We start from the raw sequence: 24,273 nt of genomic DNA on the forward strand, positions 1-24,273 counted from the left end.
CATGTAAATTGGGAACCGTTAAGTTCATGCTTCTAGGGGCCGGCCCAGTGGCACAGCGGTTAAGTTCGCATGTTCCACTTCTTGGTGGCCCAGGGTTCACCGGTTCGGATCCTGGGTGCAGACATGGCACCACCTGGCAAAAAGCTATGCTGTGGTAGGCGTCCCACATATAAAGTAGAGGAAGATGGGCACAGATGTTAGCTCAGGGCCAGTCTTCCTCAGCAGAAAGAGGAGGATTGGCAGCAGTTAGTTCAGGGCTAATCTTCCTCAAAAAAAAAAAAAAAAGGCCATGCTTCTATTTGTTCTGTGATACTATAAAAGTTCAAAACAATGTGGATGGAGAGAGCAAATAAAATCCACCTCTGTTAAGTCCGAATAATCTGTGCCCTGGCCTCCCCGCACATGTTTGTCTTGTTATATATGCCCCTGCTTGTTCAGGGCAAAGTAAAATCTATGCATCCTCGACTGCGGAAACACAGAAGTTAGCCGTCTCTATGATCCATGCAAAAAGAGACTTTTTATTTCCAACGAGACAGCATTTAGTGCCTTGGCTAAGACAAAACTGTGGGCAGCAAATTCATCCCAAGTACAAAATGAAGATTACTGTGGGACTGGGAGTCTTTTCAGAGACAGAACACTTCCTACCTCCTCCGTTAGGGGATCAGTCCATTCTGTGGTCATTTTCATGAACGCTGTGGCGTGGGGGCTGGGGGCGGGCAACGGCCTTCCCGCCTTCCCTGAGAGAACAGCACAGAGGGGGTTACCTAATTCCACTGTGCGAGTTTTATCTGCCTCCTGGATGGTTCAGTGTAGGCCCATGTCTAGACTGATTACCAAAGCACCAACAAAACAAAATAAATACCTAACATCTTACAGAAAAGGCACGAAACCAAACAGTATGAGCGAGGAGAACAATGCCTCTGTTGTGACAGGGAGTCTTCATGAGGGTGATGGAATTCCCGCACCCCGGGTTCCAATTTGTAAGGGCAACATTAAACGTCTCAAAGCAGGCCCTGGCTTGAACGCATTAATTTGGAAGGCAATGTGTTTTGTTAGATAAGGGATTTTTTTTTTTAAACTGCCACTAGGATCAAAATGAAGATCAGTATACTAACTCCATCTGCATGCACACAGATTTCAGAAAACAGCCTTGATTCTAGCTCACCAGTGTAACCATTTGTTAATTCTTCCCTTTCAAGGTGACAAAGTATATATAATGTGATGGAAAAGGCTCTGACTGAGTCAGTCCTGACTTTGCACTTACCTTGCTCTGTGACCTTAGGCAAGTCTCTTAGCTTCTCTGGGCCTCAGTTTCCATATCTGTGAAATGAGAGGGTTTGAGTGGATAATCTATCTCTATGAGTTCAAGACTCTAACAAAGCAAAACAAATATAACAACTCCGTTGACCAATGGTACTGGAAACTGTGGATTCTCATCCCAAACGAAAGCTGTAATTATCATCTGTCCAAAAGAGCTCTTGAATATGTTGTCTCAAACTGAAGGCGCAGTTAAGTGATGGGTCACTTCAGAATCACCTCCAAAACTCTAAGTCGATGTATAATTGGGTGGCAAATATGTCCCATAATTGAAAGCACATTTATTTAGCCAATAGTTTCAAGCGGCCTGAGGTAGAACTTTGATGGCTCATTTGTTCATTCGCTTAACAGGTTTTTCTTTTCTGCTTTTGTTTTTTTCTCCCCAAATCCCACTGGCACATAGTTGTATATTTTTAGTTGCAGGTCCTTCTAGTTGTGGCATGTGGGACGCTGCGTCAACGTGGCCGGAGGAGCGGTGCCATGTCTGCGCCCAGGATCCGAACCGGTGAAACCCTGGGCCAATGCAGCGGAGCACGCGAACTTAACCACTCGGCCATGGGGCCGGCCCCTCAACAGGTTTTTATCTAGCACCTACTATATGCCAGGCCTTGGAGATAAGATATTTCTCCTGGAATCCTATGCCTTCCTCTTTCCTCCCCTTTCTCACTCTTTCCCTTCATTTTTTTTTTTTTAAAGATTGACACCTGAGCTAACATCTCTTGCTAATCTTCTTTATTCTTCTTCTTCTCCCTGAAGACCCCCAGTACATAGTTGTATACTCTAGCTGTGAGTGCCTCTGGTTGTGCTATGTGGGACGCCACTTCAGCATGGCCTGATGAGCGGTGCTAGATCTGTTCCCAGGATCTGAACTGGCAAAACGTTGGGCCAGTGCGTGAACTTAACCACTCAGCCATTGGGCTGGCCCCCCTCACTTCCTTTTTTGAGTCTGAGTTTGTGATTTCAGGTACAAAGGTTGAGTTAAAGATACTGCTTGGTTCATGGTATAGCATCAGAGTTGGTCCAGACAAGGCCCCTCTCTTGCTTTGTTTGGCTCATTCATTTGTTTCTTTTTATCCCCAAAGCCCACTCCCATTCCCTTCCATGCAAAAGCAACCATTCTAACGTGGTCAATGTATGTCTTTTAGTGTGTATGCATTTTTGTAAAATCTATATTGTCTTCTGTGACTATATCTTAATTCATTTCAATGGTGAGATGCTATATAGCCCATTCGGTTTCTTGTCTTTTTTTACCCACGCTATGGTTTTAAGATACAGCCATGCTGCTGGGTGTATGTATTGTTCATTGCTTCTAACCATCATGTAATGCTCTGTGCACCCTCCATCTTATACGTCTCCCCTCTCGCATGGATAGGCACCCTGGTGTCCTACAATGCCCCGTGATGGCAAACAATGCAACAATACACAGCCTTGTGCATGGTCCACTATGAAACCGTGTTGTATTGTTCTGCCTAAGACCATCCTCCTCCTTTGTAACCTGGACAATGTCTATTATTTCAAGTCTTCTTCTACATCTTCTGCAAAAATTGAACAATTTCTATCCTTTCTTCTACCCTCCTTCAAGGGTTATATCTAGACCCATGGACCATAATATGTACCCCATTCTGCTCTCCCATGCATCCCATGTACACTCCTTTTGTAGTGTTTATATTGCATTTTCTAGAACTTTTCTTTGGGGAAAAAATCCTCCATAGCCCATAGCACATTCTTTGGAATCTTCTCAGGGAGGCCTTTGTTTCCTGAAGGCAGATTTGATTTTTGGAAACAGCTAAAAGCAACTTGGAAGCAAATCTAGTGAATGAGGTGGGTGATCAAGCTGAAGAACATTATTTTTGGTTCCAAACAAGGTGTGACTATAAATAAATGAGGCTGATTTTCTTGTATGGTACATAAACTAGCTTAACAGCAATTCTAAAAGAAGAGTTCCAAAAATGTTGTGGCCTTGGCAGGAAAAAAAATTTCTCCACCCCAGTACACACACTCTCTCTCTGTGTCACACACACACACGCACACACGGTGTAGTGTCTGGCCCAATATACAGACAAATAAAATCAAAAGCCCTTGGAATTTAGTTTTAAAAAATCAATTACACAAGTATGGGATGGAAGAGACCTGGCTTGGCAGCCCTTCTTGCAAAAACATCTGGGGGTTTCAGTTGGCCACAAGCTCATCATTCATGAAGAGTGTGACTGGCTTCTAAGCAAGTGTCTGCATTCTAGGACTGCTCTGGTGGAAGTCTTCAGCCTCTATGGGAACAGAACAACCCATGCTCCATTCTGCTCAGGCTCCAGCTACACCATAGGTTCAGCTACAGGCGTGACAGCCTAAGAGGACCACTGATCCACTGGAGCATAGAGCTGGGATGAAGGAGCTGTTCAGAAAAAAAACCCCAAAACTCAGAAGAGGCAAGAGTCAGTGGTTGAAAATTATTATTGAAGGACAGCTGTGCGAAAAGTGGTGTCATCTTAATCTCATGTTGGTTTTTATGGAAGAGCTAGGACCAATGGGTAAAAATTAATAGGAAGGTAGATTTAGGCTCAACCTAATACAGATTGATTCATATTATAGACTTGTATGTTCAGTATAATCTCATGTGTGTGAATATACATATGCAGAGAGAGAAGAAAAGACTAGAAGAACATAAATATATAATAGTAAATATCTATAGGGTATGGAATTAGGGGGTAAATGCCACTTTCTAAACTTTATATAATGATATATTGTTATAATTTTCATTACTTGTATATATTTCTTTTGAAAAACATAAATTTGCTAAATATTGGAGGTGTCCAGCAACCAAATAGGCTGATTTGTGACCTAGTGAGAGCCCTGCCTTAGTCAGTAATCAAACAAAGATGATGGGATGAGCTAGCAGGTCCTTTTCAGCCCAGTCATTTGGTATGTTCTTCTATGATTTAACCTTGTTCAAGTACCAGAGTTGAGCTGGTGGAAGTTCACATGTGCATCCAAAGAGAAAGAGGCCTGGAAACTTCCAATGAAATGGGGCAACTGCCCAGCTGCCAGGCCTAGTCTAAGGACAAAATAGTCATCTTAACACAATTCACACAGGGAATTTAAATCAAAGGGTAGAATAAACACTTGAAAGATAAAAAGCTACCAACTAGCTGTCAAACTGAATTCTACACTAGAGAATAAAAAATATAGAGAGATAGGAATAGGCATGGATAAAAAGCTAAAACAGACAGCTTATTGACTAAATGTCAATAGGAGGTGGTGCATTTTCCATGTTTTGTAAATGTGCGCGGTTATCCATTTTAATCCCAACCATTTTGCTGAAGCCAGCAGGCCATGGATATTACAGAGGAATTGTCTTCTGTCCCTCATCACTCAGCCTGGATGGACCAGAGTTGGCAGACAGTGTGCCAAGAAAGCAGAAACACTGGCTGGCTTGAGTCGTGTTCTGGGAACTGAAGAATGTCAAATATGACCTTAAGCTGGAAAAGTCCTGAGAGGCATATGGGAACAGCACATTCATGACACCAGCACCGGGCAGAGGGACCAGCACTTACTTCCTTTCAGAAGCATTGGTCCCACAAAATCAGAGCAACAAAGAGGCTAGCCATCTTCTCCTGATTCTCTACTTTACAGGAGAGAAACTGGCGTCTGGAGAGGGGAAGGTAATGAGATGACTGTGTAAAAACTGAGAATCCCCTTCACCTCCCAGAGAGGAGAAGTGGATTTTAACAGCCCGCTCCTGCTTGCAGGCCTAAAACCTGGTCTCAGAGCCACAAATTATTTTCGCCACATTAAATAAAAACCTTCCCGTAGAATGGCGGGGACAGGTATTAGGCACTATCTGGGCTTTAGATCCTTCTTCTGGTCCACTGTTGTTGGAATAGCACAGTGAGTGCAAGGAGCAAACCTTTCCAGTAGTTAGGTTTCAGGAATCAAAGCCAAAGATTCTTACAAATCCCATTCAACTAAGGAAACGATGATGGTTTAAAAAACAAAGATAATTCCCTTTCAAGTCTTACCAACTACTACAAATCACTGAAATCATTTTAACAAATACAACTGGTTGGAGTCTTAACTTCAACAAAATCAACCGAAGAAATGCTAACCCAAACATTTCCAATTTGTGTTTATGAAAATTTCTGCAAAGGATGAAATGGATATTGGAAACCTGTGCTCTGCAGGAGACCCTGACAGAAGCGTGTTGGTGCCAGCAGGAGGCAGGAACGATAAGCTGTGAGAAATTACACTGCCTGCTTCCTGCATGGTGACCTGCTGCCGTCGGACAGAAATCGGAGCTCCTGGCTAGGACCACCACCTAGAATCAAAGGGGACTTCCTGGTCCCTTCCTTGACCTTTTCTCACACTTCTTCGCTGTGTCTCACCTTCTCTTTCTCATACTTATTCGGCTTCTCCTACCCTTGCCCTCAGGTGGGAGTTAAGTTCCCACTCATTAGAAAGAATCAACAGTTTCTGTTGTCCTGACCTGCCATTGGGCACTGTGCCAGGCATCATAAACAACGGCAAGATGGTTATTCCTGAAATTCTTTGGCAGCAGAATGTCCAAAGATCAGCATCAGCACCATTATTGTTTGCGATGTTGTATGTGTAAAAAGCAGACAATAACACTGGGCCTACAATTGACAAAGAGCTGGTGTTAGAATTAGTATTTGTGCCAGACCTTCAGCCATGAGAGCAGGGATCAAATCTGTTTTGTTTTCTACTGTCTCCAGCATCTGGGACAGTAGCTGACATCCAATAGGTACACAAAACCTATTGGGTTGTTAAATAAACGAATGTTGAAGAAGCCCACCTAAGGCCAAGAGTGACCACTGCTTGCTGTAAATCAAGGATTTCCTGATGACAACCTTTGCAACCTGACCCAGCCATGTGGCAGTCCCCAGAGAAGGGAGACAGAGAGCAAGCCTGAGACAACAGCAAAGAAGCTTGCGGAATTATTTCTTTGTACTGTTTGGGCCCACTTCTCTGAGTTGGGAAAAGTAAGAATATCAATCATGCCACTGTACATGACCCATACAAAGGATTTCTATTTGGGCAAAGCATTTTCAGCAAAGTGGAAGTTTGTAAAGAGAGATGGGGGAACTTTTGGGGATACTTTTAGTTTCACAGGCAAGACACTCTAACCCAAGGTTTCTAAGTGGAGGTTATGGATTGGGTGTGAGGTGGGGGGAAGTGGCTTTGACTAGGGCTTAGAGTCAGGATTGATACCCATCCAAAGTTTCATGAACCCCATTGGCACCTGATGGGATGTTTTTATACTGAACAGAAAGAGGAAAAGCATCGCATGGTCACCATATGCGAGGGCTTACAAAAAAGACCCAATGCGTTTTTATTTGAGCATTTATTTTTTTTTTCCAAAGAAATCCATGCAAAGAGAAAGAGAGAGAAAGACATGGTAACCATGTTCTAGAAGCCAAACATAGGAAAATAATTTGACACAGCTTGATTTTTTTCTTTGCAAAAGGACAATCTATACTACCACTAAAATTTACCTTCCTCGTGAAGATACCACTTGATTTTCGAAAACATAACACATGGTTAGTCTTCTACTTAATGGCTGGAGGAAGTATATAAGATAAAAAAATAGAAAAAAATAAGAAGGTGGTTCCCTTTATAGAGGAAGACCACAGGGTGCTGAAGGGCAGCACGTGAGCTGGGCACTAGGAAGTCAGTGCACCAGGAAGAAAAAGCACACCACATAGATTGCCAAGCTGGTTAGAACCTTCAGTGGGGAATGGCCATTCCCGAGGTTGTGAGAGGCGACTATCTCATTGTCCTTCTGATTCACATGTTGGTTGCTTCCAGGAGCATCATCCACGTCCAGATCATAAGCCAGTTCTGCCAAAAGAAAAGAAGAATTTTAAATACAGGATTACCAACAGCATCAGGTGTATACTATTCATGGCTCAAGAACTTGTCTGGACTGCTGGGATGCCCCAGCTTTGATCTCTTCCTTTCGTCGAAAGGAAGGCTGTCAGAAGTGGGAAGGAGATAGGCGTACATGCGCGCGGGGCCCACCAGAGGAAGGAGATGGCTAGAGGTCCTCCTTCCAGAGATCACACCAGTGGGGAGCAAGCTGGCTGCTCCCCTTCCCCCTTTGTTCCCACTCTGACCCCAGGGTACACATTGGCCCTTTGCAATACCTCTTCCCTGGCAAGACTGTGCTTGAAGGTCATTTTCACCAGATCTCACTGGTATCAAAATGTAAGGCGCTGTGTGGGTGACTATACATATGTCCTTGTGTGTATGTGTGTTAGTGGGGGGGGGATGTTGTACTCCCACTGTACCTTTCCTGGGCCCTGCACCCCATAGAGATTTTCTCCTGGGAACCTTGTTTTAATTAGAGTTGAGGACAGGGCAGTTTGCCATTGAAAGTTGTTTTATTTTTCCAAAAAGCTTTTCTTTTTTTCTATATGGTCTTTTCACCGTCCCTAAAAACAATATACAATATACAATAAAGTAAAATCGATCTAACACATAGGATTTAAACTGATACCAAACAAATTAAGACTAAGGAGAGGCTAATGGGTAAGGGTCTTCCTTCTTTGACTGCCTACCGTTTATGAGACGTTTATGATTCTGAAAAGAAATTGGGATGTTGGGGTTGGCCTAATGCAAAAGTTTCCCAGAAGGCAAATCTAAGTAAATAGTGGTTTGTCAGGAAATTCAAGATGGCTGGCCCTGGCCTACGACTCAGTTTCTTTCTGATTTGCTTCTCCTGATTTAGAGCTCAAATCTACTCCCTTGGCTTTTTTAGACTCAGTCACAAATGTTTCTATTTCAATAGCTGTGAGGGTGATGTGATGTGAGCGACCTCACCAGCCAACTGTCCTGTGGCCAATGGAGCAGGAAAGATCCCTTGAGGACACTGAGATGCATAGCAACAGGCACAGAGGAAATGATTGGGATTCTACAGGGGGAAGGAAGGAAGAGGAAGGAAGAGCTCCTCTTACAGGGGATGAAACACTCAGTGAGTCACAGGAAGAAAGTGTGAGGACTCAGCTGGTCCAGGATGCATGCAGAGCAGGGCCCAGGCCCAGAGCTTCTCTGAGGCTGGCACTGGTCAGAGCAGGCAGCAAGGTCAAGGCGATCAAAGCCAGGGGATCTGATTACACAGACTGCAATACTACTTTCCAAAAGGGCTACTGCAGTTTATAACGCCATCGGCAATGATGTGAGGACCAAATTTACTGTGCCTCAATCAAAAAAAGATATTGTAGTCAGTATAAGATGATATCTCAAAGTTTCTTTAATTTGCATATATTTAATTACTACCACAGATCAACTTTTTCTATGTTATAGTTTACTAATTATATTTCTCAATGCATAACAGTTCATGTCCCTTGCCTTTTTACCTAATGGGTATTGATATTTTTCCTTTTTAATTTGAATATATGTTTTATTGAATCCTTGGCGTATCCTATTTGATACAAATAATTTTTCTGTTTTGTTATTAACTATAATTATTTTTCATTGCTGTACCAAGAAATGATGCCTTAACTTTTAATATGTATGAATCTGACTACATTTTGCTCCTCTACAGCTGAGAATATTTTTCTTCTCGAGTGCCGATACTAATTCAAATCAAATTTTCCAGGGAACCCTGTTACCCAGGGAAAAGTGACTCAGCAGCCTAGAATCTAGATTCCCTCTCCCTGCAAAATAAATACATATAAAGAAAATAAAAAGAGAAAAAGAACAAAGAGCCATGCAGACCTCTTTTTCTGAAAGGGGAACTATGCAGCGCGCACAGAGAAGGCCGAGGTCAGCTGTCAGTCAGTAAGGAGAGCACAGGCTTGAGGCACGATCGGATTTCACCCAAGTTGAGAACACATATGGCTCTATCTGTTGAAAGCCCAGCCTTGAGTCTCACGGCAACGTCTCAACTTAAATGAACAGGGGTATTTTTAGGGTTGACCTGAATGAGCGCACTCTCAGCATCGCTTTCAGATTCCTTTTCTGGATAGTCCTCTTGCCCCACATCAATATGAAACAACATCTATGAATGTTACCACTCAGCTCCTACACTATCTTGCTCCTCAAATAATCCATGAACACGAAACAGTTTCGTCCACTATAGCTGTTATAGTCAACTCAGCAGTTAGGTTAAATCTAGTAGTTTCTAATCTTTTTTTGCCACCAAAGACCTCTTTTGTTATTTCTATCTCTTGGACCCTCTGTTTTGAAATTATAAAAACGACCACCAATTATGGAGTCCTCATTGTGCGCCAGGCACTGTGCTAAGCTATTTGTATACACTATCTCATTTAATTTAACCTTCTCAACAATGTTATGAGGAAAGTATTATCATTCCCATTCTACTGATGAAGAAGCTCAAGCTCAGGTTACTTTTTTCGCCCATATTGACACAGCTGCTAAGTGGCAGAGGTGCTATTTGAACAGGGGTCTGACTCTGAACCTTAAATGAAGCTATACCATCTATTGAAAAGTTTTGTATACAAAATAGACTGCGGTGATTAAGGAGTAATGGATTCCTTCTTGAAAAAACCCTCAATTAGTGAAATATATATTGCCAAAGAGAACTTCCAAAAAGCATGAGAAAAGTCAGTGTTTCCATATAAAACTGATCACAGACTTGATTAAGAACGCTTGTTAAGCTTTGTTAAATGTTAAAAAGAGCTCTGGGTTCGGGGACTCAGAATGGGAATTATATCAGTTCTACTTCCTTGAAAAAATCAGCAATGATGGCCAGGGCCATTACACACCCCTGGCACAAAGCTGGGCCAAGTCTTCTACCTCCAAAGAGCCCCCAGCAACATTCAGAACAAGACCTTTCTGTGCTTCCTAAGCTGTGGCTACAGGTTTCCTGAGTCTCCCCATCCAGCAACAGCAAATGTTTATCACCCAATCCCAGGGCCAGGCTCCTGGGGCTTACATTGATGGGAATCACAGCAAAGACACAGTCTGGGCCTGGGCCACCATGGTGGAGATTAGAAATGAAAGGGACACTTTTGCAGGACAAGGAAGGATTATGGGAGATAGAGGAAATAGTGAAACTGGCTCAACAAAAGGTTGACATAAGGGAAGCTGGCTCAACACAAGGTTGACATAAGGGAAGCCATATTGTAGAGAAGAAACCATATTGTAACTTCGAATGACTTCTGATTAACTAACCCAGACATGCTTTGTAGATTTTATGGCCCCTCCCAGCCATAAATTGATAACTTTGTTCTTTTGAGTGCCTTAGGAATGTGATGACCCCTGGGCAGAGAGTTTATGCTGATAGCCATCATCAATAAAAACTGAAAGATCAGTGTATAGGGCATGGCTCTGGTCTCTGATGTATATCCAGTAACAAAAGATTATCAGGAACTAAGACCAGATGTATGCCCCCAGCTGGAGATCAGATGGAGGCCCCACTGGGATTAGTTCTATTTGTCAGAGACTGTCAAAATTTGGGTTGTCTATACTTCTTTATCCTTCTGGTCGGATACTGGATTATAAAATGTGCCTTTAGATGTTGTTCCAAAACTGTTGAGCAAGGTACAAAAATTCTAATAATGCAAAATCTCAACCTGAAACTGGAACAAGAGAATATTTCCAAATGAGTGCTAAACAGTTTCATTCCTCTAACCCAGATCTATACCCCAATTCAGTGGAAGTAGCTAGACTGGTCGTCAACCTGAATCCCTCAAGAATGGGGAATGACCAAAGAATAGGGAGTATTGAAACCAGCAAATAGTTAGCCATTGACGATTAAGTAGCTAGGAACTAAAAGGTTTTTTTCCTCTTTGTAATTACTGATTATAGCTTTTAGTTGTTCCCCCACCCATTGTTTTCTGTGCTGTTTAGGCAATATGCTATCTGACTCCCACTAGGTTCCTCCTATAGATAATGTCTCCCTAGAGCCTGGATCACCATGGTAATGGGTATTTGAGCTGTTTTTCAGGAATTAGAAGCCCTTGTCCATGTTAGGCTGGTTGAGACCACCAACCCATCAACTGGGCCCATGCAGATGTCCAATAAGTGACCTTTTGACATCAAGACACTAAAAATTAGACCCTCAGATCATGCTAACGCTGCCATTTTGTGAACAAGCGTCCTATGAAGAGACATGAACTCTGACTACGCTTGCACAGATCATCGATTACCTCACTTCTCCTCACCTCCAATCACCTATCTCCACATTTCAAACCACCTTGCCCTCTACCCCATAAATATCCCTGAGTCCCTATTTTTGGGGAAGGAGATTTGAGACTCATTCTCTCGCTTCCTCACTTGGCTGCCTTATAATTAAACGCTCTCTGTGCTGCTCTGCTGCAATCTCGTCATCTTGGTGTTTGGCTTTCCGGGTGATGGGCGAACCCGGATTCAGTAACAATAGGGTTTGGGTGAAAGATAAATAGGGACACTCCAGGACAGGGGAAATATAATCCAATTTAATTCAACAAACTTAACAGTAGCCTATTATGTCCCAAGCATTGAGCTACAAGACTTAGTGCCTGCCTTCAGGACTCCCACACTCTAGCAAGGAAAACAGACCAATAGACAACCAACTAGATATTTGGCAGAAAGTAGAAAGGGCTCAGCAAAATACCATGAAGATAGAAGGGAAAGAGAAAAATTCCAAATAGAAGGATCTGGGAAGACATCTTGGAACAATTGGGAGATAATCTACACCATGAAGGATGGGTAGAACTATGGCAGGGCTGAATGAAATGGTTATTCATTTTAGGTAGAGGGTTTGGCTTGAGCAAAACCATCAATATTAGAGGATGTAGGTAGGATATATGCAGCAGGAGCAAGCAGTTTCTATGGTGGGAGGGAACACAGAGTGTATATTGTTGTGGGGTGTGTGTCTGTGTGTGTGTGTGTGTTTGCGTGGTGGGTGACAGAAGGCAAGGCAAGAAGGACAAGTAAGGGCTAACTCATGGCAGATTGAGAATGCGAAGACTTGATTCAGTGGGCAGTAGAGAGCCACTGAAGGTTTTTAAGCAAACCACACAATCTGATTTGTGTTTTTTAGAAAGATCACTGCTAACAGTTTGGAGGACAGCCCTAAGTGGGAGAGACTTGTCAGAAATCTTGTCTTGGAAAAAACAAGAAGCCTGTGGGAACAGTATCTGGGGATCAGCCATAGCAAATATAAATTTTTTAAAAAACCTACAAAGAAGCTAAATCTACACAAAACTGAAACTTTCTCATTTTGCTACAAATGAGATGTATTATGGGAATTACCACAAACCATTCTCTTTTAAATCATTCATATTTTTATATTTATCAATGATTTTCCAGAACATATCTTTGTATTAGGTATATATTGTAAAATGCACATAAATTGTCTCTATCTTGCAGTTGATTGTCAATGAGAACATTTTGGGCCAGGAAGGACATTTTCATGCTAAACCAAAAATCTGTTTCTATTTATAATCAGTTTACCTATGCCTGGAGGGTAGACCCAACAATCTGTACTAATTACACACTCAGCTCTGACTCTCATTTTGCCCTTAGGTCTTTTGTGATGCAGATTAGATGATCCCTTTAAAATAACTGTCAGTCATTAAGGTCTGCATGTTGTGTTGAAAAGTTTTTCTTACAGGATTGAAACAAAACAATAACCCACTACTGGGAAAAAATATTTGCAAGTCATACATCCGACAAAGGCTTAATATCCATAATATATAAAGAACTCACACAACTCAACAACAAAAAATGGGAACAGACCATTTTCTCCAAAGAAGATATACGGACGGCCAATAGGCACACGAAAAGATGTTCATCATCGCTGATCTTCAGGGAAATGCAATTCAAAACTACACTAAGATATCACCTTATACCCATTAGAATGACAAAAATAACTAAAACTAATAGTAACAAATGTTGGAGAGGTTGTGGAGAAAAAGGAAACCTCATACACTGCTGGTGGGAATGCAAACTGGTGCAGCCACTATGGAAAACAGTATGGAGATCCCTCAAAAAATTAAAAATAGAAATACCATACGACTCAGCTATCCCACTACTGGGTTTCTATCCAAAGAGCTTGAAGTCAGCAATTCCAAAAGTCCCATGCACCCCTATGTTCATTGCAGCATTATCTACAATAGCCAAGATGTGGAAGCAACCTAACTACCCATCAATAAATGATTGGATAAGGAAGATGTGGTATATATATACAATGGAATACTACTCAGCCATAAAAAAGAACAAAATTGTCCCGTTTGCAACAACATGGATCGACCTTGAGGGAATTATGTTAAGTGAAATAAGCCAGATAGAGAAGGACAATCTTTGTATGACTCCACTCATATGAGGAATTTTAAAATGTAGACAAAGAGAGCAGATTAGTGGCTACCAGAGGAAACGTGGGGTGGGGGGTGGGCACAAAGGGTGAAGGGGTGCACCTACAACACGACTGACAAACAATAAGGTACAACTGAAATTTCACAAGATTGTAACCTATCATTAACTCAATAAAAATTTTTTAAAAAAGTTTTTCTTCGTTCGGCAAGCACTCAGGGGGGTGCCCTGCACCCTTCCTTATTCAGAGTCTCCTAGTCAAGTACCTAAGGAGGCTGTACCATCCTGGTAGTCTGGAGCCCTGGGTTCCAGGCCTGGCTCAGCCACTGACTTACTATTTCACCTTTGGCAAGTCATTTCCCTCTCTTTGGGGCCTCAGTCACCCCATTTGCTAAATCAGGGCGGGGGACTAGATGTACCCTAAGCTTCCTTCTAGTTTTGTTTCTCACTGATTCCAAGCCTCCTGGGGCCCAGGGAGGGACATAGTCTACTGCAGGCTGCAACCATTCCTCTACCCACAGCAGCCAAGGTGGGGTCAATCAGTTGCTTCTCTTGGGATGTGTTTTTCTGGTGATCTTCATCAGCTACCAAATTCTGACTCCTTTTTCTTCTTTTTTTTTTTTATTGAGTTAATGATAGGTTACAATCTTGTGAAATTTCAGTTATACATTAATGTTTGTCAGTCATGTTGTAGGTGCACCACTTCACCCTTTGTGCCCACCCCCCACCCCACCTTTCCCCTGGCATCCACTAAACTGTTCTTAGTCCATAATTTTAAATTCCTCATATGAGTGGAGTCATACACAGATTATCTTTCTCTCGCTGGCTTATTTCACTTAACATAATTCCCTCAAGGTCCATCCATGTTATTGCAAATGGAATGATTTTGTTCTGTTTTACAGCTGAGTAGTATTCCATTGTATATATCTACCACATCTTCTTTATCCATTCGTCTGTTGCTGGGCACTTAGGTTGCTTCCATGTCTTGGCTATTGTAAACAATGCTGCAATAAACACTGGGGTGCATAGGACTTTTGGGATTGCTGACTTCAAGCTCTTTGGATAAATACCCAGTAGTGGGATGGCTGGATCGTATGGTAGTTCTATTTTTAATTTTTTGAGGAATTCCTTTTTCTTCTTGAGCTGTTCTAATCCTGGATAAGAGACCCTGGCAAAAAATAAATCCATGCTCGATTGTTTTTGTTTTCTTTAAACCCTGGCAACAATAACTTCCACTGAAGCCAGTACTTACAAAGTTTTGGGGGAGACGTTGCTAGATTTGGGGTGCATCAAGCAGGCATGCACAAGCGGCCAAGGAAGATCTGTCAGTCATTGAGACAAGCCTTTGGGCCCTTACAAACCCACTGGGGTCTTGAGCATATAAGCAGCAGCAAACGTTTGCCCTCTGATGGCATGGGCATCAAGGAGGGCAACACATTACTATAGGGGTCTTACCCACAGCAGCAGACAGACTTCACAGGACAGCCTGAAAGAAGTGCTGCCATCAAAATACCAGGGGAGAGAATGCTGTTGTCGAGCCAAGCATGGGGGTTTCTTCCTTGCCAGGCTTGCACCAGCAGATGGCTTCAATCCGGCCTTAATATAGCAACAGAGCAGTACTGCTATCCCTGTGTTTTGCATTTGCTGTGTACAGTTGGCCCCCAAGACATGAATATGTGAAACCTTCAGTACATTGCTTGGCAGACCCCAGAGGCTGAAATTGGGGAAATCTCTGGAGAAATCACATTCACTGCACTACTGCTCACTCTCCTGCCCATTCCCACAGAAGCCCTTGGGCTCTGCCATTTGCTTCTGAATCCCAAACAGATCTTGGTTTCCTTGTTCTCCCCTGAATACAACCCTCCTTCCTGCCACATCAATCCCTCCTTCCTTTGTGAACTTTCAGGTGTGAAATGACTACTTGGACTTGAAAGCAGAAGAAAATGACTTTGCTAATGACCTTTGGGTCTCTGGAAGTCTACATTTTCTTCTTCATAGATCAGAAGAGGGGGAACTGGCACACTTGAGGCCTCTAGTTTTTAATTGGTCTAATGGGACTCCTTTTAGAATGGGCCCATTTCACAACGTGCCTTCTGGACAAACAAGTGAGCTGCCAATTTTGCCTACTAAATTACTGTAAAATCTGGGAATAATCCAATGGCCTCTCCTGGAAGAGGGCTGGAGCAATGAGAAGCCCACTTCATTTCCTACAGCTAATTCCAGCTTGCAAACATCCTCATAATTGATGTTGAAATCCCTATGATGCGATGTTGAAAGAATACAATGGGTTTTCCTATTAGTATAGGCATGGAGTCTCTTATTATAGGCCTCTGTCTCTCAATCTGGGGTATGGGTATCTTCAGGTCACACTGCACTGGGCTGTGCGTACACGAAGCCATAGCAAGCTTCTTCCTAGGGATTTAGGGGGAAAAGCACACTATTTTATACTAAATCATGCAAGGCTGTATGATGGTGTAGAAACGTACCATCTGCAAACTCATTTAAGACTTTATAAAATATTTCATGTTTACTAGGACCTTCAGGTTATGTCCTAGCTCCTCAGGAGCATGTGTTCACTCTCACTCTTCACTGATGTATGGGGTACTTAAGTGGAAAGATCTGGAAAGCACTGTTAGGACATTTGTACCACCTGGGCTTTGTAAACTACCAAGTTGAACACTAACTCACAAATTCCTGATTAATGAGTTAAGGTAGCCTTTTCTATGACAATTTCCTTGTCAAGAGGGGAACACCACAGTAAATGCCCTTGACTAGGTTCAGACTGTTTAGTTTTCTAATACAAAATGGTTTCTGGTGGTTTCAACTAATAACTATGTTACTATTGCATTCAGCTATTAAAAAAGGAACAAACAAAAATATCACTTAATCCCTTTAGAAAATAAATCATTTCACTGTAGAATCTTATTATAATATGGGCTACTACTATACTGATTTAGGTATAGCATGAGTCAAGTCACATTCCCAGAAGCAGAACAACTCCATCCTGGAAACCTTGACAGTATAAGGGGGTGGTGTGGGTACTGGCCCTCCTCTGCCAGGCCCAGATTTATCACCACCTGCCACAGAAGGGTCACAACTATTACTCTCTTGCTGCAGATCCTTCTTACCCGAGGCTGCCTAACAGCTGCACAGGAATCATAGCTCATCAAAGCCTTTACTTCCCACCGGAGCAATTACTTCCTATGGGAAGTAACGGACCTGAGAGGCAGTGGAATAGGAGGAGCTGGTGACAGAGACACTGTTCAGCTAGGGTCAGGGAGAAGATGAAGAGAATAACCTTAGAGAAGGCAAGGGAAGAGCACATGTTAAAGAGGGGAGGGTTAGCTTGGTGTGGAATGTTATAGAGAGGTCAAGAAAAGCAAGGGCTGAGGAGAAGCTACTGCACGTGTGAACTAGAAGGTTACGGGAGATTTTTGAGAGAAGTTTCAGTAGGGTGGTTGGGTCAAAAACCAGATAGTACTCAGTTGAAGAGAGAGTCGGAGCTGATGTGGATTCACTGAATGTGATTAGTCTTTAGAGAAGTTTGGGAGGAAGTGAGATGAAGCACTGTCACGCTGACTGTGCCTGAGTTATTGTGGCAGTGCTGTCAGTGTCACAACACCTAACTAGTCTGTACAACCAAGCTTTGTTAGAAGGTGCCTCCAGAGTTCCAAGTCAAGACAGCTTTTGAAAATGCTATATTCTTGTTATCTTTGCTGCGCTAACAACCTGTAATAGACACTCAGATACTCGTATACCAATGTTTATAGCAGATTATTCACAATAGCCAAAAGGTGGAAGCAACCTAAGTGTCCATCAATAGATGAACGGATAAACAAAATGTGGTATAGACGTACCATGGAATATTACTCAGCCATAAAAAGGAATGAAGTTCTGATGCATGCTACAACACGGATGAACCTTGAAAACACGATGCTAAGTGAAAGAAGCCAGCCACAAAAGACCCCATAGTATATGATTCCATTTATATGAAATATAAGTAAGCAGAATAGGCAAATCTATGGAGATAGAAAGTAGAGTAATTATTAGCAGGGGCTGGAGGCAGGGGGGATGGAGAATTATTGTTTAATGGCTACAGAGTTTCTATTTAGGGTGCTGAGAAAGTTTTAGAAATAGTGATAATGGTTACATAACATTGTGAATGTAGTTAATGCCACTGAACTGTACACTTAAAAATGGTTAAAATGGCAAATTTTATGTTATATGTATTTTACCACGATTGCAAAAAACTATAGAAACCAAAAGATAATGGCATCTGGGGCACATCCTAGTTCCTAAGGGGAGTATACTGCTACTTTGCTGCTTTCCTTTGTACTGGGGTGAGTGTGTGTGAACGTACGTGATGCCAAAACATCCACACCCAAATGGTACTCCTTCAGTGCTTTGAAAGTCAAGTCAAGTTGTCCAAAAGAATGAAAATGAATGGATATTTAAGCACTACCCTAGAATTGCAGATATGGCTCTTCTATTGGGAATGGAGGAAGAGGGCAATTTTTGTCAAGGATTTTAATCTGACTATTTTAAGAGAAATTTTTCTACAACTCAGGAAACTTACATTTACTTTTGTGACTCACACAAATGATGCTAAGCTGAAACCACGTTTAAAAAAAATCAAAGAATACACTCTGTCCTCATTAGTTAAAAAAATTTAATGGTTTAGATTCACAGAGCTCTGTTTATAATATAAATTTCAGGCATGATGCAGCTATAGAGGTATGCATCATTGGGCTTTGGGGATGTAAAAAGAAAACACAGAATGTCACTTATTGTAGCCAAATTTAATTGCTGGTGAGGGATCAGAAGAGTGAGGGAGTGGTCTTATGGTCCCTCGCAGCCCAGGCTCCAAGACACTGAATGAAAAGCTCTTTGATAACATTTGGGACAGGGTTTTAGATATACTTGGATGGGAAAACCCAAAGTCTGGTAATCTTCCATTTTTAATCAGCCATGATGGTCCTTAGAAAAAATGTACCTGAGAAATAAAATGCTTGCACTGTCGTGGCAATGCCCAACAGCAAGGAAAATTACGAGTACAATAGCCAATGAGTCGAAATGGTTCAAGTCTCTGAACACAGTCAGCCTGGCTGTTGGAACACTGCAGACCAGAAATCAACAGCAGGCAGGTGTCCTCATAAATGCAAGATGAAAAGCCTCCCTACGTTGTTCCATCTATATTTGTTTCCTAAAAACTCGCCAACTGTGAAATGTCTCCCTCATCATTAATGGGATTTGGGGAATTGAGACTATTTCCCCTCAATTTACTTGGAAGAACATATTGTCATCCTGGCTCCATCCTCCCACCTTCCCGTCTTCGGATCTGGACTGTCAGTAAGTCCTCATTCTCACATTCTCACAGGCACCATTTCTCTGTCTTTGGATGCTGACCATTTCTCCTCTTTCCTTCAGCCTCTCTCTCCCTTCCCACTCCCCCCACAATCCTCAATGCCCCAGCTAGATAAGATACCCATTCCTCTCCAGTGGCTCATTGCTGTCCAGGAAGAAGGAATGTTCTATCCTGTGACAGCAGGAATGAGACAACACTCTTTTCCTAAATCGCGTGTCAAATCACATTTCTCTCTTTAAAATCCTTTGATGGCTCCCTGATGTATGTGGGATAAAGCCCTAATTCCTTAACCTGGCATTCACAAGCTTCTCCATCTCGTCTTGTCTTGCCTTCCAGTTTCAATTGTCCATGTATTTCTCCAAGTACCATATACTGTAGTCATACCATTCCATTTATCATTTGCTGAAAATGGCAAGTACTTTGAAGTTCCCATGTCTTTTTTCACGCTGCTCCCTCAACCTGGGATGGTCTCTCTCTCCCTCTCTCTCTCTTTCCCTTAGGCCTAAACTTACAGAATAACTCTTCCAGGAAGCCTTCCTTTCTCACCCCAGCCAAAATTAATCACTTCCCTCTCTGACCAATAATTGAATTGTACTTCTATTATAGCACTAATTTCAATCTGCCTTATAATAGAGTTAGTCATTTCAGTGTTCCTCTCCTCAGCTAGACTACAAGCCTCATCAAAGTAAGAAATGAGTCTTATTCCTCTCTGTAGCTCCCACACGGTACTTGGCTAGTACAGACGCTTAGAAGCATGCCTGTTGACTGAATGAATGCATGCATGAATCAATGGCTGCACAAATGAACACACACCTCCAGTCCACTGAGAGTGTGCAGGTGAGTTACCTCCTTAGTAGACGCCCTTCCCAGGGAGTCCATCCTCCTTAACTGATGATTCCCCAGGGGAAGGAGTCCCGCTGAGCTCTGATGAAGATAAGCCAAAGGCAGGGCCAATGGTCGGGTAGCTCAGAAAGCAAATGGCAGGGCTCAAACCCTGACCTCTAGATTCCAAAGCCCTTCTGACAATAGCCAGTTCTCGTTACTCACAGTATCAGTTCACAGAACTCAGTGTGGATGGAGTCTACAAAGATTATTTTCTTACTCCCTTTTGCTGCCTGGAACCTGATGCCTTGCGATGTACACAGCTGACACATGCCGGCATTCTGTGTGCCACGCTGGGACGGAAACAGGTTTGTTGGTGAGTGGTTTCCATTTATTTCTCACTTCGAACCTCCGTGATTGGGTTCCCGTACCTTTGACCCCTGCCTTTGCCTCACAGTCTACCCACCCCTGGGCTACATCCTGCCCTTTCCATCGCCACTGATTCCCAAATGCAGGGGCTGCTAGTGATTGAAATTTCAGTGCCTGTCTCTGTGATATCAAAATATAGCTTCGTTAATGAAGTTCTTTGCTTGGCTGTAATAGTACAAAGCAATAAGACTTCAATCCTGTGGTAACACATGCCGGCACCCCTTTCCCCTTGCAGAGGTCTGTGGGATGACTGCCAGGAAAATACAATTATGTGTTGGCACAGGAATAAATACAATTCCTTAACCTAAAAGTTCTGTGTTTTCATTTCCCCCTTTTTCCATTTCTCTATTCACTTCTTGTTTTCTTTCCATTGCTCTTTAAACTCATTTCCTGTGTCCAATTATTCTTTTCTCTTCTGTCTAGTCGTTGCTCTACTAAACATCCTCTCCTGTCTCCACAGTTCTCTTTTCCATATCCTTAGGCAAAGGGCAAGGTTGGAATCCTCTGATGGATTTTGAATCTTAAAGATGCTTTTCAGTTCCTCCCTACTTTGATTTAAACCTCCCACCTGGTTCCATTTGTTTTAGAAGAGGTTCTAGTATCTCCTTCCTTAATCTTCCACCAGTGTTTTCATTCCCTTACTGTTTACTTCTCAGCATCATTTCTGCTTCTCAGCTCGGATTCCCGCATTTGCCCCTCTAGCTCCGCAGACCCCTTTCTCTGGCACTGCCTGATCCCCTGCACCAGCCCACACCCCCTTTCTTATTTCCTTTCACTCTTTCTCCATCTCAGATTCTTCTTGGTCCATAGCCATGCCATTTTAGTTATTGCTGTTTCATGGCCTTGTCTTTCTCCTAAGGGGAAAATGATTTGGACCTAAAAGAAATAAAGAACTTTGTAATAATTAGTGCAATCTGAAAATTGCATCTGCTGCCCCTAGGCAGTAAGATCTATCTCTAGAGGTGGTTGATGAGAGTTTGGACAGCCATTTGGTAGAGATATTGGTGAAAGGATTTAAGCATAGAACGAGGGGGTGAAGGTAAATAGCTTCTGATGACCCTTCCAACCCTGAGATTCTAGGATTTCATTCAGGTCTTTAGAGGTCTCGTGGCAGGGATGAAGGGTGAAGGCACAGGGTTCAAGTGACCTTTGCATTCCTGCTTTTGACACAGACACTGTCTGGAGAGGAATCTAAAGAGACTGCTTTGGATTCTCTCTCAAAGAAAGGGATCAGTGTGTTTTGGAGACCATGACTAGCTTAGAATGGAGGGCTTTATGTTTGCCAAGGAGTTATCAACCAAGACCTAATTTTAAAGAAGTAACTACTTAATCCACCTATGGTAGGGAGAAAGAACCGCATAATCTGTCCAGCTTACTAAGGCAGGGGCTAAGTCTCAGAAACAATGTGAATAATTATCAGGCAATATGAAATGTGTGTATATGGTATGAAATGGTCATGAGGACACTGCCTATACGGAAGGTGGAGCAACCTACTCAGAAATTGTTTACATTGAGTTTTTTTCCTACCAATAGGAAACAATTAGCAGTGATCAGCAGATGATGGACATCTTGCTCAATGCAGCCACATAATGGTATCACTCAGGATCCAGAGGAAGAAAGGAAGAGGCATCAGATGGAGAAAATTCATTTTGGGGACATGATCAGGACATAAGCTGGAAGGACCGAAGGGGAAGGCAACTGAGGAGAAAAAGCTGGATGATCCTCATACAAATAGCTCTGCGGGCATGAGAACAAAGTAGGCAAGCCCAAAGGAGGCCAGGAAAGGTAAAAAGATGCCAAGTGGCCCAAACTCACAGCTACGAAGATGTAAAAGGGGAAAAGAAAAATTCCACTATGAAGAGTGGCAGCCAGGTCACTGAGGAGGAGTATTAAAAAGCAGCAGGAAGAAATTGAACCACAATAAAAAGAAGATGCAATTGGCAAGAAATGAACACTTTAATTAAGTAGAGTCAAGGACAGGCCCAGCTCCTTATAGTAAGAAGAGGCAGGAGTTTTCCATATTGTTTTGACCTGTCTACAGAATACATCAAATGCGCCTGTTAACCAAGACAAATACATCTTGTTATTGGCCAAGTCAAATTAAGAAAGGAAATGGCTGAGAAGAACAAGGCATCATGTTATGCACCTAACAGAGGTATCAGGAAATGAATGATGAGATTTCAGAGTGAAAATGCCTTGCACAGCCAATAAAGAGGCTATGTTTAAACACATTAAAATGCAATCAACCATAAGAAAAACAGATAAAAACTGGGGCCTTATAGCCTGGCACCCTAAACCTAAACTCTGGAAATATATGCTAAAAAAATAATAATAAACAACTCTTTTGCAATTATGCAAAGGAAGACAGAGAATAGGGTGGCAATATTCATTGCTTGGTAAAAAGCAAATCAAACACATAAAGTAGTTTTTGATATTGCAAGAGAGTGGAAAGGATCAGGATGTGACATCAGTAATGTGTGCTTCCTTTCATTTTATTTCATGGGACTTTTCCCAACCAATTAGGAAGAAGAGATGAGACTGGAAAGTTTCTCTTGGAATCATAGCTTGCCCCAAACTAAATTCCAATGGATTCTTGTTTTGTTTTTCATTTAAAACAACTTTACTAAGGTACAATTTATATATCATAAATTCACCTATTTTAAATAAATTTCACGTGTAATTCAATGATTTTTAGTAAATTTAGCGAGGTGTGCAACCATCATCGTAATTCAATTTTAGAACATTTTCATCAGCCCAATACTCAATAAGATCCCTCACGCCAGTTTACAGTTAACCCCTCAATGGACCCTTTTTAGTTTTTCATCTTAAGCTCCCTGCAGAATCCAATACTGTTGGCCACTCTCTGTCTTGAAACGTGGTGTCACCCTTATCTTCTGGCACAGCTTCCTCCTGGATCCCTCTACCTCTCGGATGGTTCTCAGATTCCTTTGCAGGCTGTCTTTCTTTAGATGAGTGTTCTCTCATTTCTTCCTTGGCCCTCCACTCTACTCACTTTATGAGTCTTCCCGAACGCTCTCATCTGTGCCCCAGGTTTTATCTATCATTGAGGATTCCCAGATCTATCTCTGGCTTAGACACATCTCTGAAGATTTAACTGCTCCCTGGCCATTTTATACCTGGATGTCCCTCAAGCAACACAGACACAACAGACCACAAACAACGCAGCATTTCTTCTGCCTTGACTGCTCCCCCTCCTGTACCTCCCTGCCCACCCCTCCCATCCCTCCCCTTCCCACCTCCACCCCCGACCTCCCACCCCATTTCAGTGAACGTCTCTAGGAGCCATCCAGTTGCCCAAGCCAGAAACCTGCAAGTTGCCCTAGATTCTCCTCGTTTTTCATGCTCTAGGTCTAATTATTACATCTTGTAAAGTGTTTCCTTAAGATTTTGTGAATTCCCTTCTCCTTTCCATTGTCATTGCTTGCTACTGCTACTGCTAAGATCACGTTCTCATCATCTCTTGTCCTCATGCAAACCATCCTCCACACAGTTGATAGAGTCCTTTTATTTTGTTAATTTTTTAACTACTCAACACATGAATACATTCTTGAAGCTAAAGATGCAAACAATACCTGAGTATACAGGGTAAAAAGAGAAAGCACCCTCTCCAACTTTCCCCCTCCTACAACTCCCCAGGAGTGATTACTGGTAAATGCATTTTCTATGCATATGCATATGCTACAATGTGTTGGAAATCTTTACATGTTAATACACATAGAACTGTCTCTTTCCTTTTTATAATTGCAAGAAATTCCATAGTATGAATATAACACAATTAGCCATTTCCTCACTGATAGGCATTTAGTTTGTTTCTAATTTCTCCCCAGTGCAAACAATGCTGCGCAAACACCCTCTCACAAACTCCTTAGAATACATAGTGTATTTCTCTAAGGTATATTCCTAGAATAACCCTGGCAGGTGGGAACGGAGGCTGCATGGGAGATAAGTTGCAGGACAGTAGAACAGGTGGGAAAGATGAGTTGGAGAAGATTTTGAGAGAAAGATTAATGTGCTTTTTCTTCAAAAGATAATATAGAGGACAACAAGGA

General features: G+C 42.3%; 1 protein-coding gene across 2 annotated transcripts in view; it reads right to left on the minus strand.

Moving 5' to 3' along the window:
* Nucleotides 1–6,655: 6,655 nt before the first annotated feature.
* Nucleotides 6,656–24,273, minus strand: part of GPC3 (glypican 3) — a 404,151-nt gene continuing 386,533 nt past the window's right edge. For both annotated transcript variants that reach the window (XM_005614508.4, XM_001488331.7), the window contains one exon: nt 6,656–7,167. In XM_005614508.4, coding sequence (XP_005614565.1) covers nt 6,998–7,167 — 170 coding nt within the window. In that variant the 3' untranslated portion in view covers nt 6,656–6,997. The remainder of the gene's footprint in view (nt 7,168–24,273) is intronic.

Source organism: Equus caballus, chromosome X (genome assembly GCF_041296265.1).
Source record: "Equus caballus isolate H_3958 breed thoroughbred chromosome X, TB-T2T, whole genome shotgun sequence".
NCBI lineage: Eukaryota > Metazoa > Chordata > Mammalia > Perissodactyla > Equidae > Equus > Equus caballus.